This window comes from Bufo gargarizans, chromosome 1 (genome assembly GCF_014858855.1).
Source record: "Bufo gargarizans isolate SCDJY-AF-19 chromosome 1, ASM1485885v1, whole genome shotgun sequence".
Taxonomy (NCBI): Eukaryota; Metazoa; Chordata; class Amphibia; order Anura; family Bufonidae; genus Bufo; species Bufo gargarizans.
Window position 1 is genome coordinate 123,620,988 of NC_058080.1, and position 17,247 is coordinate 123,638,234.

At 45.3% G+C, this 17,247-nt stretch overlaps 1 protein-coding gene across 2 annotated transcripts in view; it reads left to right on the plus strand.

Moving 5' to 3' along the window:
- C1H4orf47 (chromosome 1 C4orf47 homolog) overlaps positions 1-7,904 on the plus strand; it is a 69,319-nt gene extending 61,415 nt beyond the window's left edge. For both annotated transcript variants that reach the window (XM_044297719.1, XM_044297727.1), the window contains one exon: positions 7,741-7,904. In XM_044297719.1, the coding sequence (XP_044153654.1) occupies positions 7,741-7,789 (49 nt within the window). In that variant the 3' untranslated portion in view covers positions 7,790-7,904. The remainder of the gene's footprint in view (positions 1-7,740) is intronic.
- The last annotated feature ends 9,343 nt before the right edge of the window (positions 7,905-17,247 follow it).

A 17,247-nucleotide genomic window follows, 5' to 3' on the forward strand; every position in this document is an offset into this window, starting at 1 on the left:
AAGGGTGCTTCCACCTGTGATGCCTGAGCAATATTGTAGTTTTCTACAGCAAAGGTTCCAGCTTGTCGTTCCTGTGTTGATATCCTGCTTTCAACCTTAGCCTGTATCCTGACATCATCTCTGCCTGATCCTCCTGTACCTCGCTGCTCTCAAGTGTATGATTCGGATCTGTCTGCTGTTCAGCTTGTTACTCCTGCTGCACCTGAGCTATTCAGCTCTGATGTTCTAACAGCTCCAGCTCTGCTAAATCACTAACTCAGCTCTGCTTCATCTGACTCTGCTGCTGCGCTCCTCCCATCCAGTGATAGCTCGCTTCACCTGCCTGTATCCCCAGTGCTTGCACTGGAGCGTTCTAGCCTGCTCGGCCAGCTGCCACTTAACCGGGACCACTCTTGCGGCAGCGCCCTGATGTCTCTCCTGCAGCTAAGACCAGCTTCCGCATCTTGGAGCGGGATAAAGAGTGAAAACCAGGGAAACACTTAGATTCCGCTCCCAAGTTTGGCTCAAAGCGGGTCCACACCCGTTGGAGCGTTACAGTTTGCTCAGGCCATGGACCCTGCTGGCAAGCCCAAGCCTGTGGTGCAAGATTCATACCAAGAGCTACAACGCCAGAGCGAACACCAAGCTGTTCTGCTGCAGTGTCTGAACACGATATCTGCCCGTCTACATCTACACCTGCTCCTGCCGTACCAAAAGTCCCAGCAACTCCTGCAAATCCTGTTGCGTCGTATTCACACCATGGCACAACTGCTATCCAGCTGCCTTTACCTCCACCCTACAGTGGCGATCCGAAAGCCTGCAGAGGGTTCCTGAATCAGTGCTTGATCCACTTTGAGCTACATGGAGACAAGTTCCAGTCTGACCGAGCGAAAGTAGCTTTCATAGTCTCTCTGCTTTTTGGAGAGGCTCTAGCCTGGGCTAATCCTATATGGGAGCGAAGCGGACCTGAGACGGCAAACCTCCAGACCTTCCTAACTGTTTTCCGTACAGTGTTTGAGGAACCAGGTTGTGCCTCGTCTGCAGCCTCTGCGCTCCTTCGTCTGCGTCAAGGCGCAATGACAGTGGGACAGTATGCAACTCAGTTCCGTACTCTGTCCGCAGAACTGTCCTGGAATGATAAAGCCCAACATGCCGTATTCTGGGAGGGTCTTAGTGACCGTATTAAAGAAGAACTTGCTGGAAGGGATCTTCCTGTCTCTCTGGACGCTCTGGTCACATTAGCCACACGTATTGACGTGCGATTTTGAGAACGTTTCTCTCAAGCCGCATGGGTGAGACGGACATCTAGACTCGCACCTGTCTTCCAGAGGACTGTTCAGACTCCGGCTGCGGTTCCGCCTGAAGAGCCTATGCAGGTGGAGCGCCAGCGGCGACGAGCAGAAGACTTGTGCCTCTACTGTGGCGGAAAGGGTCACGTTGTTCATACCTGTCCCCAGAAGGCGGAACACTTCTGCGCCTAGGCTCTATGGGAGAAGTGACCCTAGGCGAAAGAGACAATTCTCCCAAACTTCTTGTTCCTGTTCTCTTGTCCTCTGGGAAAACCAGTATATCTGTACCTGCCTTCCTGGATTCCAGAGCAGCCGGAAATTTTATTTTTCAAGCCCTGGTGACCCAGTGCCAGTTATCCACCACTCATCTGGCGAAGCCTCTTGTGGCAACTATTGTTAATGGACAACCCCTGCCCAATTCATCACGGCTCCTGTTAAACTCCAAGTCGGGGTGCTACATTCTGAAGAAATATCTTTCTATGTCCTGCCGGATTCCACGGACACAATGATTCTGGGATTGCCCTGGCTACAGCAGCATTCTCCCATCTTAGACTGGCATACAGGGTATTTTCTTCGCTGGGGTCCTCAGTGCCATTCTTCCTGTCTGTCGGTGGTTCGCCCAACGTCTCCTCGTCCGGTCCCTATGAAACTGTCTGGCTGTCTGGTCTGCCTCCGCAATATGTGGCATATGAGGACATTTTCTGTAAGAAGAGGCTGTGGCCGAGTATGTTAAGAAAAAACGGCGGGAGCCGGTTTCTTCTTCGTGGCCAAGAAAGACGGGTCACTCCATCCGTACATAGATTATCGTGAGCTGAACAAGATCACGGTCAAGAACAAGTACCCTCTGCTTCTGATTTCTGAACTGTTTGACCGTATCCGAGGTGCCCAGATATTTTCAAAGTTGGATCTGCGTAGTGCGTATAACCTGATCCAAATCCGTGAAGGCGATGATTGGAAGACCGCGTTCAATACTCGTGATGGCCACTATGAGTACCTGGTCATGCCGTTCGGCCTATGCTATGCTCCTTCGGTTAATCAAGAATTTGTGAACGATATCTTCCGGGACCTGTTGTAGAACTGTGTAGTGGTGTATCTCGATATTCTCATCTATTCCCCCAACTTGACCACTCACCGGAAGCAAGTGCGCCTGGTTTTGCAGCGATTAAGGGAGAATGTTCTGAACGCTAAGCTCGAAAAATGTCTTTGAGCAGTCCACCTTTCGTCCTGAATTGGCCTCGTCCTCAAGGTCTACGTGCCATTCAAAGGTTCCTGGGGTTTGCCAACTTCTATAGACTTCTATAGACAGTTCATCCCAAACTTCTTTTCCCTCACAGTTCCTATATCTGCTTTGACGAAGAAAGGGGTGGATGCAAAGAAGTGGACCCCTGAAGCTGAGTCTGCTTTTCTGCATCTCAAAGACTGCTTTGTCGCTTCTCCTGTTCTCAGTCATCCGGATACCTCCAAGCAGTTCTTCCTTGAAGCTTCCTCTATTGGAGCAGGTGCCATCCTGCTACAGAAGAACTCCAAAGGGAGATTTGTCATGTGTGGTTTCTTCTCCAAGCTCTTCTCTTCTGCGGAAAGAAACTATTCCATTGGCGATAAAGAGCTGCTGGACATCAAAATGGCCTTGGAAGAATGGAGATACCTTATGGAGGGGGCTCTACATCCTGTGGTGATATACACTGACCATAAGAATCTGACATATCTACAGTCTGCACAGTGTCTAAATCCACATCAGGCTCAATGGGCACTTTTCTTTGCCAGATTCAATTTTCTTCTGCATTTCCGACCGGCTCATAATAGTGTAAAGGCTGATCAGATTGAAGAACCTCAACATATTATGGAACCGTCTTGTTTGGGTTCTGTGGCGCCAGTCCGTGTGAGAGATATTCCTCCCGGGAAGGTCTTCATTCCGCAGGCCAAGAGGAGGAAAATTCTTTCTTGGGTACATTGCTCCAAGTATGCTGGTCACCGTGGGGTGCGTAAGACCCTTGATTTGCTGTCCCGCCACTATTGGTGGCCGACCCTACCCAAAGATGTCCGGGAGTTTGTGTCTGCCTGTATTTTCTGTGCTCGCTACAAGGCTTCCCGAACCAAACCCACGGGCTTGCTACTACCATTACCCATTCCTGAAGTCCCCTGGCAGCATATCGCTATGGACTTTATCACAGATCTCCCGTCTGGCTGTTCCGTAATCTGGGTAGTGGTAGACAGATTTTCCAAGATGGCACATTTTATTCCGCTTCCTGGATTGCCTTCTGCTAATCGATTGGCCTGTCTGTTTATAGAACACATCTTTCGCCTTCATGGTCTACCTCTGCACATTGTGTCTGATTGCGGGGTACAATTCACTTCCAAATCCTGGCAAACGCTCTGTGAGCTACTTGAGGTCAAGTTGGATTTCTCTTCTGGTTACCATCCTCAGTCTAATGGGCAATTTGAACGAATTAACCAGATCTTGGTGAACTTCCTACGTCACTTTGTCTCTGCTCAGCATGATGACTGGGTTCGGCTCCTGCCTTGGGCGGAATTCTCTTACAACAGCCATTCCGGAGAATCTACGGGCTCTTCTCCCTTCTATATAGTGTATGGACTTCATCCCCGTACTCCTTTTCCCCTGTCTGCATCTTCTGAGGTACCAGCTGCTAATTCTTTGTTCAGAGACTTCCTCAGCATCTGGAGACAGACTAAGGACTCTATCTCTCAGGCAGTTACCCGTATGAAGAAGAATGCAGATACCAGGCGTAGACCACCTCCTCAGTTCTCTCCTGGTGACAAAGTCTGGCTTTCCTCCCGCAACATCCGCATGAAGGTACCCTGTTACAAATTTACTCCCCGGTTTCTGGGCCCATTTGAGATCCTAGAGCGCATCAACCCTGTTTCCTACAAACTCCGGCTGCCTCCTACCCTCTGGATTCCAAACTCCTTCTATGTATCTGTCTTGAACTTGAAAAAATTGGTCCTCAACTCCTTTTCCAGAACCCCCTCCACCACTACTTCCGTTCCTACTGGGGAAGAATCTGAGTTTGAAGTACAGAACATCCTCGATTTCAGGGTAGTTGGTAGAAAGAGGTACTTCCTTGTAGATTGGAGAATTATGGTCCTGAGGAACGTTCCTGGGAGCCGGAGGAAAATGTACATGCTCCGAATATTCTCAAAAGATTTTGTTCAGCACGTCAGGACCAAGAAGAAGACGCTGGCATCCTGCTATGTACCTCAGTCGAACTGCATACAAGGCTCGTCTTCTCCGCTGCAGGCTCCGGACCTGCTTTCCTGAGGGCGGCGACGGCTTCAGTTGCACCTTGTAGGAGCCACACGTGTCCTGTTTCTTTAAGGGTTCGTGCACGCCCCTGATTCCACCTTCTCTCCAATCCCAGCCAGTCACCACCTTTATAAGGGTGCTTCCACCTTCCTGTGATGCCTGAGCAATATTGTAGTTGTCTACAGCGAAGGTTCCAGCTTGTCGTTCCTGTGTTGATAGCCTGCTTCCGACCTTAGCCTGTATCCTGACCTCGTCTCTGCTTGATCCTCCTGTACCTCGCTGTTCTCAAGTGTATGATTCGGATTGTCGACCACACCTTTGTCTGCTGTTCAGCTTGTTACTCCTGCTGCACCTGAGCTATTCAGCTCTGCTGTTCTAACAGCTCCAGCTCTGCTAAATCACTAACTCAGCTCTGCTTCATATGACTCTGCTGCTGCGCTCCTCCCATCCAGTGATAGCTCGCTCCACCTGCCTGCTCGGCCAGCTGCCACTTAACAAACAGGGACCACTCTTGCGGTAGCGACCTGGTGTCTCCCCTGCAGCTAAGACCAGCTTCCGCATCTTGGAACAGGGAAACACCCCGTTTGAAAACCAGGGGAACACTTAGTAATGAGGAACACATAGTAATGAGGATGTGCGATCCAGATTCTCTCTCCCATATTGAAAACACTTAGATTCCACTCCCAAGTTTGGCCCAAAGCCAAACCGGTAAGTGGCACAGCGGGTCCACACCTGTTGGAGTGTTACAAAGGCCAGATTATTTTAACCACTTAATAGCCAGAGCATCTAATATGTTAATGAACTAAGATATATATATTTATATATATATATATATATATATATATATATATATATATAGTGTTTGTTTAATGGATGCAGATTTTCAGTTTTCGAGAATACATTGATTTTTACCTTTACAGTACATTTTCTGCTTCACATTTTTAGTTTGATTTAGTTGCTGATTACTTTTTTTGTAATCTGTTAGGGGTCAGATCTTTATATTATATAAAAGACTAATCCTTTAAATAAAATTACAGAATTTGAGATGCAGATGCTGCAGAACCTCTTTTCTAAAAAGTAAGGATGAGATTGCTGTCCACAGCTGATTGCTTGAATAAGGCCTCGTCCTTCTGAAATTAAGGTCTGCAGTATATGAGATGTGTATTTTTGTGTTGTGCCCACACTGGTGATTGCGAAGGGGGTTGCAAGTGGTACGCAGCCATAATACAGCCCCCAAAGTAGTCTATAGGGTCTTACTGTACCCAAGGGCGTAACTAGGCACAGCATTTGGAAACACCCCAAGCAACTTCCCCAAAACCTCTCCTTCTGCAGCGAGTCCTGCACTGTTCAGGAGGAGGAGTCAAGAGTTTACTAACCAGTGGCTGATGAAAGCACCCCCTCCCAGGCTCCTTCCCCTTATTAATTACCCCCCTCATCTACATGCAGCAGCTTCCTGATAGTCCTCTTCTCTCTGAGGGTTTGGGTCACTGTAGTTTATAATCTTCTAACCTTCCACTTACACACAGCAGCAGTGAGTGCTGCAGATACAGAACAGCAGACCAAGTTTATATGGAGACAGGACCTCATATACACAATGCAACTAAGCTGCAGTCACTGATCATAGACCCAAAGCCGAATATCTTCTTGGGAGTATAGTTTCAAAAATGGGGACATTACTGGGGGTTTCCATTATACTAGTACCACAGGGGCATTGCAAATGCGACATGGCATCCAGACCCATTCTGGCAAAATCTGTGTTTCAAAAGCATAACGGTGCTCCTTCCCTGAGCCCAGCCAGGTTACAACCACATATCGGGTATTGTTGTATTTGGAAGAAATTACATAATAATGTTGGGGGTGATTTTAATCCAGTTAAACCGAATACATATTATTGGAAACGCGTAGTATTTCATTTTCACAACCCAATTCTAGTAAATTTTATGAATTCCTTGAGAGGCGTAATTTGTAAAACAAGGTCTTATGGAAGGGAGGCTGGTCTGATTTTTGTTTTTCTTTTATTACTTCCTGTGTTCCAAAAATGGATTCAAATTGAAAATCTGCAAAAAATGTACCGTATTTTTCGTCCCTTAGGACACATCCCCCTCCCCCAAAAGTGGGGGGAAAATGCCCCTGTGTCTTATGGGGTGAATACTAATCAGCACTTCCATTATTTGCTGATTAGTACCGGAAGACCGGGAAGCGGTGAAATCTCTGTAGTCACCGCTTCCTGGTCCTCGGCTGTCGGCTGTGCAGGGAAAAATACGGTATTTATTTTTTCATCTCTATTGTGTTAATTTCTGTTAAATATGTAAAGGGTTAAACTTCACAAATGCCATTTTGAATATCTTGAAGGGTGCAGTTTAAAGGTGGGGTAATTTATAGGGGTTCTAATATAAAAGTACATTTGAAAAACTATGCCAGCATAAAGTGGAAAAATGGTAAATTCAGATTTTTAACTATTTTGTGAGGTGTGACTGTCTTAAAAGAAATTCCAATTTGGAAAATTGAACATTTTGTTAAATTTGTATTAAATTGTGGATTATTTTTATAAGTGAAAAAATATACTGACCAAAATTTACCATTAACATGAAGTACAAGGTGTACCATTAACATGAAGTACAAGGTGTCATGAAAAAGGTCTCAGATTTGCTACGATAAGTAAAAGCATTTCAAAATTATTGCCACATAAAAGTAACACATTACAGATTTGAAAAATGGGTCTGCGTCCTTAAAGTTGTTGTCTGGGAATACATGAATTCTAACAGTTGTAGGCAGCCGGCCTCTTGTACTGAAGGGATCATACTTACCTGCTCCCTGCCGCTCCGGTCCTCCAAACTGGCTCCCACATCTCCATCTTCCGGTTCCCAAGAGACACATCCTCTTCAGCAGTTGTCTGAAGAGGATCAGGTGACCATGCCCATGCCGGGAAGAAAGCAAACATTCCTCAGACCAGAAAATGGAGACAAGTGAGCCAGCGCAGAGGACTGGAGTGGCAAGGAGCAGGTAAATATAATCCTTCCAGTACAGGAGGCAGGCTGCTTGCAACTGTAACACTTGATGTATACCCAGGCAAACCCTTTAAGGAGTTAATGAACTAGCCTTTTTTTCTGAAGGGTGGTGGTGTGATTGGTGTTTGAGATTTCATAGCTGAAAATTGTTAGATTTTTGTATAATTGTAACTTTGTAATATTTATGTCCATTTCATTGTAGGTTAGTGACCCCAGTAAACTACAAGACAGTAACTCTGATGTCATACTGAAGGCTGGTCCAGTATCACTATGTTTAATGCCAATGTACACGTGACAATGTAAAGACAACCGTTCCATAAAGCACATGTTCAGTTTATATTTTTTTCTAAATAAAATACAGTGTAAGCTTTATACATCGACATTCATTGTTATTTCTAATGAAATTTGATTATTCTGGATCACTTAATGCCTTGTTACATGGAGCGAATATCGTACAGATTCTCGTGCATGCAAGTGAAGAATTGTGTGATGTAATAAGTATGAATGATTCAAAGACGAGAGACAAATCACTCGTTTCTCATCCATCTTGATCTTTCAGCATGCAAAAAAATTATTGTTCCTCGTTAAAAGATCTGTTCGTATAATATGGAGTCGTCTACTTGCTAACAATCTCATACATTCCTTTTGACCAAGCATCTGTCCCCCATCTTTATTTATAATAACAAGGAACGATTTAAAAGAACGAGTAACCACCCCAAGTACCAACGATTATCTATGTGTATAATAAGCAGACTTTTTGTCGTTAACAAGTCGCCACATTTTTGACCGTTTATGGTGATCTGTATGACATCAGCTGGTGTAATAGTACCATTAATGTAGCAACAGAATGGCTGGACCACTAAAATACTGCATGACAAAGCCAGTACCCGGCTCCAGCAGATTCAGAGCTTCGTGACTGATACGTGACTCAGGGAAAGGCTACATGCACGCGACCGTATGCGTTTTGCGGTCCCCAAAAAACGGATGACGTTCCGTATGGCATCCTTTTTTTTTGCGGATCGTTTTTTTTTTTTTTGCGGATCCATTTTAACCACTTAGCGCTACGCTAACGCCGAAAGGCGTCATCTCTGCGGCGCTCCCAGGCTACGCTAACGCCAATAGGCGTCATCTCGCGTGAGCCGAGATTTCCTGTGAACGCGCGCGTTCACAGGAACGGGAGGTAAGCGAGTGGATCTCCAGCCTGCCAGCGGCGATCGCTCGCTGGCAGGCTGGAGATGTGATTTTTTTAACCCCTAACAGGCATATTAGACGCTGTTTTGATAACAGCGTCTAATATACCTGCTACCTGGTCCTCTGGTGGTCCCTTTTGTTAGGATCGACCACCAGAGGACTCAGGCAGCTCACTAAAGTAGCACCAAACACCACTACACTACACCCCCCCCTGTCACTTATTAACCCTTTATAAACCACTGATCAGCCCATATAGACTCCCTGATCACCCCCCTGTCATTGATCACCTCCCTGTCATTGATCACCCCCCCGTAAGGCTCCATTCAGAGGTCCGTATGATTTTTACGGATCCACGGATACATGGATCGGATCCGCAAAACGCATACGGACGTCTGAATGGAGCCTTACAGGGGGGTGATCAATGACAAGGGGGTGATCACGCATATAGACTTCCTGATCACTTCCCTGTCATTGATCACCCCCCTGTAAGGCTCCATTCAGACATCCGTATGATTTTTACGGATCCACTGATACATGGATCGGATCCGCAAAACACATGCGGACGTCTGAATGGAGCCTTACAGGGGGGTGATCAATTACAGAGGAGTGATCACCCATATAGACTTCCTGATCACCCCCTGTCATTGATCACCTCCGTCATTGATCACCCCCCTGTCAGGCTCCATTCAGACGTCCGTATGATTTTTACGGATCCACTGATACATGGATCGGATCCGCAAAACACATGCGGACGTCTGAATGGAGCCTTACAGGGGGGTGATCAATTACAGAGGAGTGATCACCCATATAGACTCCCTGATCACCTCCGTCATTGATCACCCCCCTGTCAGGCTCCATTCAGACGTCCGTATGATTTTTACGGATCCACTGATACATGGATCGGATCCGCAAAACACATGCGGACGTCTGAATGGAGCCTTACAGGGGGGTGATCAATTACAGAGGAGTGATCACCCATATAGACTTCCTGATCACCCCCTGTCATTGATCACCCCCTGTCATTGATCACCCCCCTGTCATTGATCACCCCCCTGTAAGGCTCCATTCAGACGTCCGTATGATTTTTACGGATCCACGGATACATGGATCGGATCCGCAAAACACATACGGACGTCTGAATGGAGCCTTACAGGGGGGTGATCAGTGACAGGGGGGTGATCACCCCATATACACTCCCTGATCACCCCCTGTCATTGATCACCCCCCTGTAAGGCTCCATTCAGACGTCCGCATGTGTTTTGCGGATCCGATCCATGTATCCGTGGATCCGTAAAAAATCATACGGACGTCTGAATGGAGCCTTACAGGGGAGTGATCAATGACGAAGGTGATCAGGGAGTCTATATGGGTTATCACCCCTCTGTCATTGATCACCCCCCTGTAAGGCTCCATTCAGACGTCCGCATGTGTTTTGCGGATCCGATCCATGTATCCGTGGATCCGTAAAAAATCATACGGACGTCTGAATGGAGCCTTACAGGGGGGTGATCAATGACGAAGGTGATCAGGGAGTCTATATGGGTGATCACCCCTCTGTCATTGATCACCCCCCTGTAAGGCTCCATTCAGACGTCCGCATGTGTTTTGCGGATCCGATCCATGTATCCGTGGATCCGTAAAAAATCATACGGATGTCTGAATGGAGCCTTACAGGGGGGTGATCAATGACAGGGGTGTGATCAATGACAGGGGGGTGATCACCCCATATAGATTCCCTGATCACCCCCCTGTCATTGATCACCCCCCTGTCATTGATCACCCCCTGTAAGGCTCCATGTAGACATTTTTTTGGGCACAAGTTAGCGGAAATTTTTTGTTTGTTTTTGTTTTTTCTTACAAAGTCTCATATTCCACTAACTTGTGTCAAAAAATAAAATCTCACATGAACTCACCATACCCCTCACGGAATCCAAATGCGTAAATCAATTTCCGCTAACTTGTGCCAAAAAAAAAAATTCTAGGAACTCGCCATGCCCCTCACGGAATACCTTAGGGTGTCTTCTTTCCAAAATGGGGTCACATGTGGGGTATTTATACTGCCCTTGCATGTTAGGGGCCCGAAAGCGTGAGAAGAAGTCTGGGATCCAAATGTCTAAAAATGCCCTCCTAAAAGGAATTTGGGCCGCTTTGCGCATCTAGGCTGCAAAAAAGTGTCACACATGTGGTATCGCCGTACTCAGCAGAAGTTGGGGAATGTGTTTTGGGGTGTCATTTTACATATACCCATGCTGGGTGAGATAAATATCTTGGTCAAATGCCAACTTTGTATAAAAAAATGGGAAAAGTTGTCTTTTGCCGAGATATTTCTCTCACCCAGCATGGGTATATGTAAAATGACACCCCAAAACACATTCCCCAACTTCTCCTGAGTACGGCGATACCAGATGTGTGTCACTTTTTTGCCGCCTAGGTGGGCAAAGGGGCCCACATTCCAAAGAGCACCTTTCAGATTTCACAGGTCCTTTTTTGCACATTTTGATTTCAAACTACTTACCACACATTAGGGCCCCTAGAATGCCAGGGCAGTATAACTATCCCACAAGTGACCCCATTTTGGAAAGAAGACACCCCAAGGTATTCCGTGAGGGGCATGGCGAGTTCCTAGAATTTTTTATTTTTTGTCACAAGTTAGCGGAAAATGATGATTTTTTTTTATTTTTTATTTTCCCTTACAAAGTCTCATATTCCACTAACTTGCGACAAAAAATAAAAAATTCCAGGAACTCGCCATGCCCCTCACGGAATACCTTTAGGTGTCTTCTTTCCAAAATGGGGTCACTTGTGGGGTAGTTATACTGCCCTGGCAATTTAGGGGCCCTAATGTGTGCGAAGTAGTTTGAAATCAAAATCTGTAAAAAATGGCCGGTGAAATCCTAAAGGTGTTCTTTGGAATGTGGGCCCCTTTGCCCACCTAGGCTGCAAAAAAGTGTCACACATCTGGTATCGCCGTACTCAGGAGAAGTTGGGCAATGTGTTTTGGGGTGTCATTTTACATATACCCATGCTGGGTGATATAAATATCTTGGTCAAATGCCAACTGTGTATAAAAAAATGGGAAAAGTTGTCTTTTGCCAAGATATTTCTCTCACCCAGCATGGGTATATGTAAAATGACACCCCAAAACACGTTCCCCAACTTCTCCTGAGTACGGCGATACCAGATGTGTGACACTTTTTTGCCGCCTAGGTGGGCAAAGGGGCACACATTCCAAAGAGCACCTTTCGGATTTCACAGGCCATTTTTTACACATTTTGATTTCAAACTACTAACCACACATTTGGGCCCCTAAATTGCCAGGGCAGTATAACTACCCCACAAGTGACCCCATTTTGGAAAGAAGACACCCCAAGGTATTTCGTGATGGGCATAGTGAGTTCATGGAAGTTTTTATTTTTTGTCACAAGTTAGTGGAATATGAGACTTTGTAAGAAAAAAAATAAAATAATAATAAATCATCATTTTCCGCTAACTTGTGACAAAAAATAAAAAGTTCTATGAACTCACTATGCCCATCAGCGAATACCTCAGGGTGTCTACTTTCCGAAATGGGGTCATTTGTGGGGTTTTTCTACTGTTTGGGCATTGTAGAACCTCAGGAAACATGACAGGTGCTCAGAAAGTCAGAGCTGCTTCAAAAAGCGGAAATTCACATTTTTGTACCATAGTTTGTAAACGCTATAACTTTTACCCAAACCATTTTTTTTTTACCCAAACATTTTTTTTAATCAAAGACATGTAGAACTATAAATTTAGCGAAAAATTTATATATGGATGTCGTTTTTTTTTGCAAAATTTTACAACTGAAAGTGAAAAATGACATTTTTTTGCAAAAAAATCGTTAAATTTTGATTAATAAAAAAAAAAGTAAAAATGTCAGCAGCAATGAAATACCACCAAATGAAAGCTCTATTAGTGAGAAGAAAAGGAGGTAAAATTCATTTGCGTGGTAAGTTGCATGACCGAGCAATAAACCGCTAAAGTTGTGGAGTGCCGATTTGTAAAAAAGGGCCTGGTCACTAGGGGGGTATAAACCTGTGGTCCTTAAGTGGTTAATAATGCCTATCCTTGTCCGCAAACTAGAAAAAAAATAGGGCATGCACTATTTTTTTGGCGGAGCAACGGAACGGACATACTGATGCGGACCCATTGAAATGTATGGGTCCGCATCCTATCCGAAAAAAAAACGGATCGGACACGGAAACAAAATACGGTCGTGTGCATGAGGCCAAAGTTGTAGATCAAAGTTATTTAGCAGGTCTGGGTCCCATAAAACAGGATATAAATTATTACGTTTATGTCCCAGCTTAGTAAAGATCCTGTGTTATTAAACCTGTGCAGTGCTGGATAACTGGATAACTACGTATGTATTGAAAAATATTGCATGTTATATATTTTATGTGTCTTCATGGTTTGACACTACAAATAAACCTTGTGTAGTCTGATTCTGCAGTCCTTTTCCCTTCCATGTGCCCCATATGTCTTGCTAATTTATGATAAATGTATGCTAGAAATAAGTAGGGAACAGAAGGAAGAGAGAATGACAGCAGGATCACACTATACAAGGTGTGTTAAAGGATAACTGTAACATTTAGACCCTAATTTCAATTTTCATATATGTAGTTACTAATAACATGATATTCCAGAATCAGTTACTATAAGACTGACTTACCCCATATTTAATAAGATTCACTCATTAGCAACCAGTCTGCATAAAACTGCAATTTTACTATTCAGTTAAGATGGCCGCCACTGCCCTCACCCTGAGGCTAATCCTGTCTGCCTTCACTACCCACAATGCATTGAGCTCCTCACATGCACTAGCCAGTAACAATTGCCTCCCAAAAGTGTCAGTAACCAGAGCCCTCCCCCCTAAAGGATTAATCTCCTGCAGCACAAAGGGGTCCTCTTACCACATGTTGCTTTCATTTATACACTGAGCAGATGGCAGCTCTGCTGAGTAAGGGAGCGTCTGCCAAGCGCAGGGACAGGGAGAAGTGCACACAGCCCAGGCACTGTTATCAGCTGCTGGGGAGGACCTGGCTGTAATCATTTACTTACAGTCCCTGGCTGTCAGTAATGTGACCTTGCACGCTGCGTGCTTCTGCGTGCTCCGTCTATGAACAGATAGACGGACGTTGCCTAGCAACCCTATTTTAAGCACAGGTAAAAATAGGCAGTACAGGGAACAAAACTGTGGAATTAAGGGGTAATTGAGTACACAGTGAAAAGTTGAAATAGGGCCACCAAGGTGATATTAACCACCTCCCGTCCGCCCATAGACTATAAACGTCCAGGAGGTGGTTCTCTATCTCCTAATGGACGTTTTAAAACGTCCTTTCAGAGATCGCAGCTGCACGCTAATCGTGCAGCTGCTGATCGGGTTGCCCGCTGTCGGTGAAAGCAGGGCAAACCTTAGAGAAGGCAGGGACAGTTCCCAGGTGTCCCTGCCTTCTAGATTGCTGTATACACAGCGCCCACCGAAGGCTGTGCATACAGAGCAGGAAGCGCTATACGCTTCCTGTTCCGGCCCGGCGGTCATGTGATCGCCGGGACCGGAGAGTGCAGGAGCTGTGTGAGGTCTTTCACAGACCTCGATCAGACCTGCACTGAAGGTTTACAGCGCTGTATTGCACTGTACAGCCTCTCTGGGGGGTGCATTTCTTCTGTAACTGGGGCTACTATGTCAGCCCCAGTTACAGGAGAAATCAACAGTGAATTTTTTTTTTAAAAAAATTCAGTAAATGTCCCCCAGAGGTCTTGTATGACCTTTTGGGGGACGCAAGGTGTAAAATAAAAAATAGCCAGTCTATGAGCTGTGTGCTGCGATTGGCCAGCGCTGCAGCAAGGGATACGCCTCATACAAAAAATCAGTCCAGTACAACAGAGGGAGCTGCAGACACCGGAGCCTATACCAGGCGAACGGAGCGGCGCCCAGACATACTAGTAAGTGCAGGGGGACCCCTGGGCGCCGCTCTGCCCACTGATATAGTTAGTTTTTAGTTTGTAAACTAGTGAAAGGTCCTCTTTAAGTAACTTAAGGGGTGTCGTTTCTACATTGGGGTCATTTATGGGGGTATCCACTATGTAGGCCCCACAAAGTGACTTCAGACCTGAACTGGTCCTTAAAAAGTGGGTTTTGGCATATTTCTTAAAAATTTTAAGAATTGCTTCTAAACTTCTAGTCCCTTCTAACATCCCCAAAAAATAAAATGACATTTCCAAAATGATGCCAACATAAAATAGACATATAGGGAATGTTAAGTAATAAATATTTTATGAGGTATCACTTTTAAAAGCAGAGAAGTTGACATTTAGAAAATTGCGAATTTTTCAAAATTGTGGGTAAATTTGGGATTTTTTCATAAATAAAGGTGAAATATATTGACTCAAATTTATGACTAACATGAAGTACAATGTGTCATGAGAAAACAATCTCTGAATGACTTGGATAAGTAAAAGCGTTCCAACGTTATTACTACATAAAGTGACATGTTAGATGTGCAAACATAGGCCTGGTCAGGAAGGGGGCAAATGGCCCGGATGGCAAGTGGTTAATCACCACAATCCAATACTCCAAAAAAAAAAAAAATACGACAGTTATTCTTTAAAGGGCTATTCGTATCTCAGTATTCCCATATTTGAATACCCCTCAGATGTGGCAGCCAAAGGTGGCAGGGATTACGGAAACTGCCAGGCAGGCTTTGATACATTGGGGGTCATTTATCAAACAGAAATACTCCTTAATTAGGTATATTGAGGAACATGGATTAATAATAATATTAATGTTCTAACACCAACCATCTGCTGAAAGGTAGCAGAGGTAGTGAGCTCCATGGCGGTTTTGTGGCTCATGTACGGTCAGCCCAGCAGAGGCCGGGAGGGGAGGGGCCAGCTACAGGTTAAAAGGCTTGTGCCAGCAAGCGGGTGTGTCTTTTCTCTGAAGGAGGGTCACATCGTGCCATGTGTTTAGAGGAACCTGCAACCTCCTGACATCATTGCCCTCCATGTGACTACAGCAAAGAACTCATCACCACCCAAAGGACTCCTATACCTGGTAAACTGACTTTTGTTCTGTTTAATCCTGTTTTACCACACCATCTGTATTTGTACAAAGAAAAGTCCAGCTCACCCAATTGTTCAAACACCTGCGTGCATGGAAAAGGCTGGCAAGCCCATATATTCTTGATATGAAAGCACAATGAAATTCCAGCACTCACGATTTTGGTAGCTAAAATCTTCGTCTTTTATTCAGGCAGTAGACATGTAAACAGGACATCCACCCACAAGTGCAGCAACCTTGACGCGTTTCGAACAGTAGTTCTTAGTTGTAACAACTGGTTACGTGGTTGTTACGACTAAGAACTACTGTTCGAAACGCGTCAAGGTTGCTGCACTTGTGGGTGGATGTCCTGTTTATATGTCTACTGCCTGAATAAAAGACGAAGATTTTAGCTACCAAAATCGTGAGTGCTGGAATTTCATTGTGCTTTCATATCATCTGTATTTGTAACCTCAGACCACTGTATATATTCTTTGTGTATATAGTGTTTTTTCTAGTGAGCCCTTAAGGCAATTAAATATATAATTTTATCTTGCGCTGTCTTGTATCTCGATCACGAATCCCCACGTTTCAGCCTAGTTATACGCTGCCGCTGGTTGGTTTCTTACCCTATATAATCCCGTTAGCGTACCGGGCTTATATCAAACAAGAAACCGATGGCAGTCTTCCCAGGCGGAGAACATGCTGTTTCACTGGGGCAGTGGAAAGGCTCTCTCAGCTTGTTGCCTCTCTGTGCCTGTGTGGACAGAAGGTGTCTGTGAAAACTGTACCAAGACTGACCTTACCCACTCCTCCAGGAAGGCATAACGTCACGCCTTGGTAACCAGTGACCATACCGTATCTCGCTGGTTCTACGTAGTTGACGCCTGACGCCAGTCAGGGTTCGGTATTCGTCACAGGTATATTTCTGGCGCAGATTGTGACGCAAAAGGCCCTTTGGAAAGCCATTTGAAACTGTGTCTCTGCTCTGGCAGGTAATGTGTTACTTTAGTGTCATATGGTTGGCCGTATGCAGCTTCAGCTAATATTGCTGTTATTTTGGGTGATATGCTGATGACCAATGTAATTTATCATATTCAAGCTGACCATCCTGCCACAGTTGGTCTGCTTGAACTTATAAACCGGCATGCATGTCACATGATACTAACAGCTACATGGGTCCCAGACAAATCATTTCCCAGTTTAACTACTGCTTATCCAGCTGCACAGTTAGGACAGCTGCCCATGGCCGCTGCTGCCCTGCTCTGCCCTATGGGCATGGATACCGCATTACTCACCATGCTGCTGCTTCCATGCCTCTGCCTAGTACTCCAGCCTGAGCTCCCGGTGTCTGCGCCACAGTCACTGACCCCAGTGGGTCAGCTGCCAACTACGCCGGGACTATCCCAGGAGGTAGCAGTTTGGTTGCTTTCCTGGATCGAAAGCCAGATCCCTGTA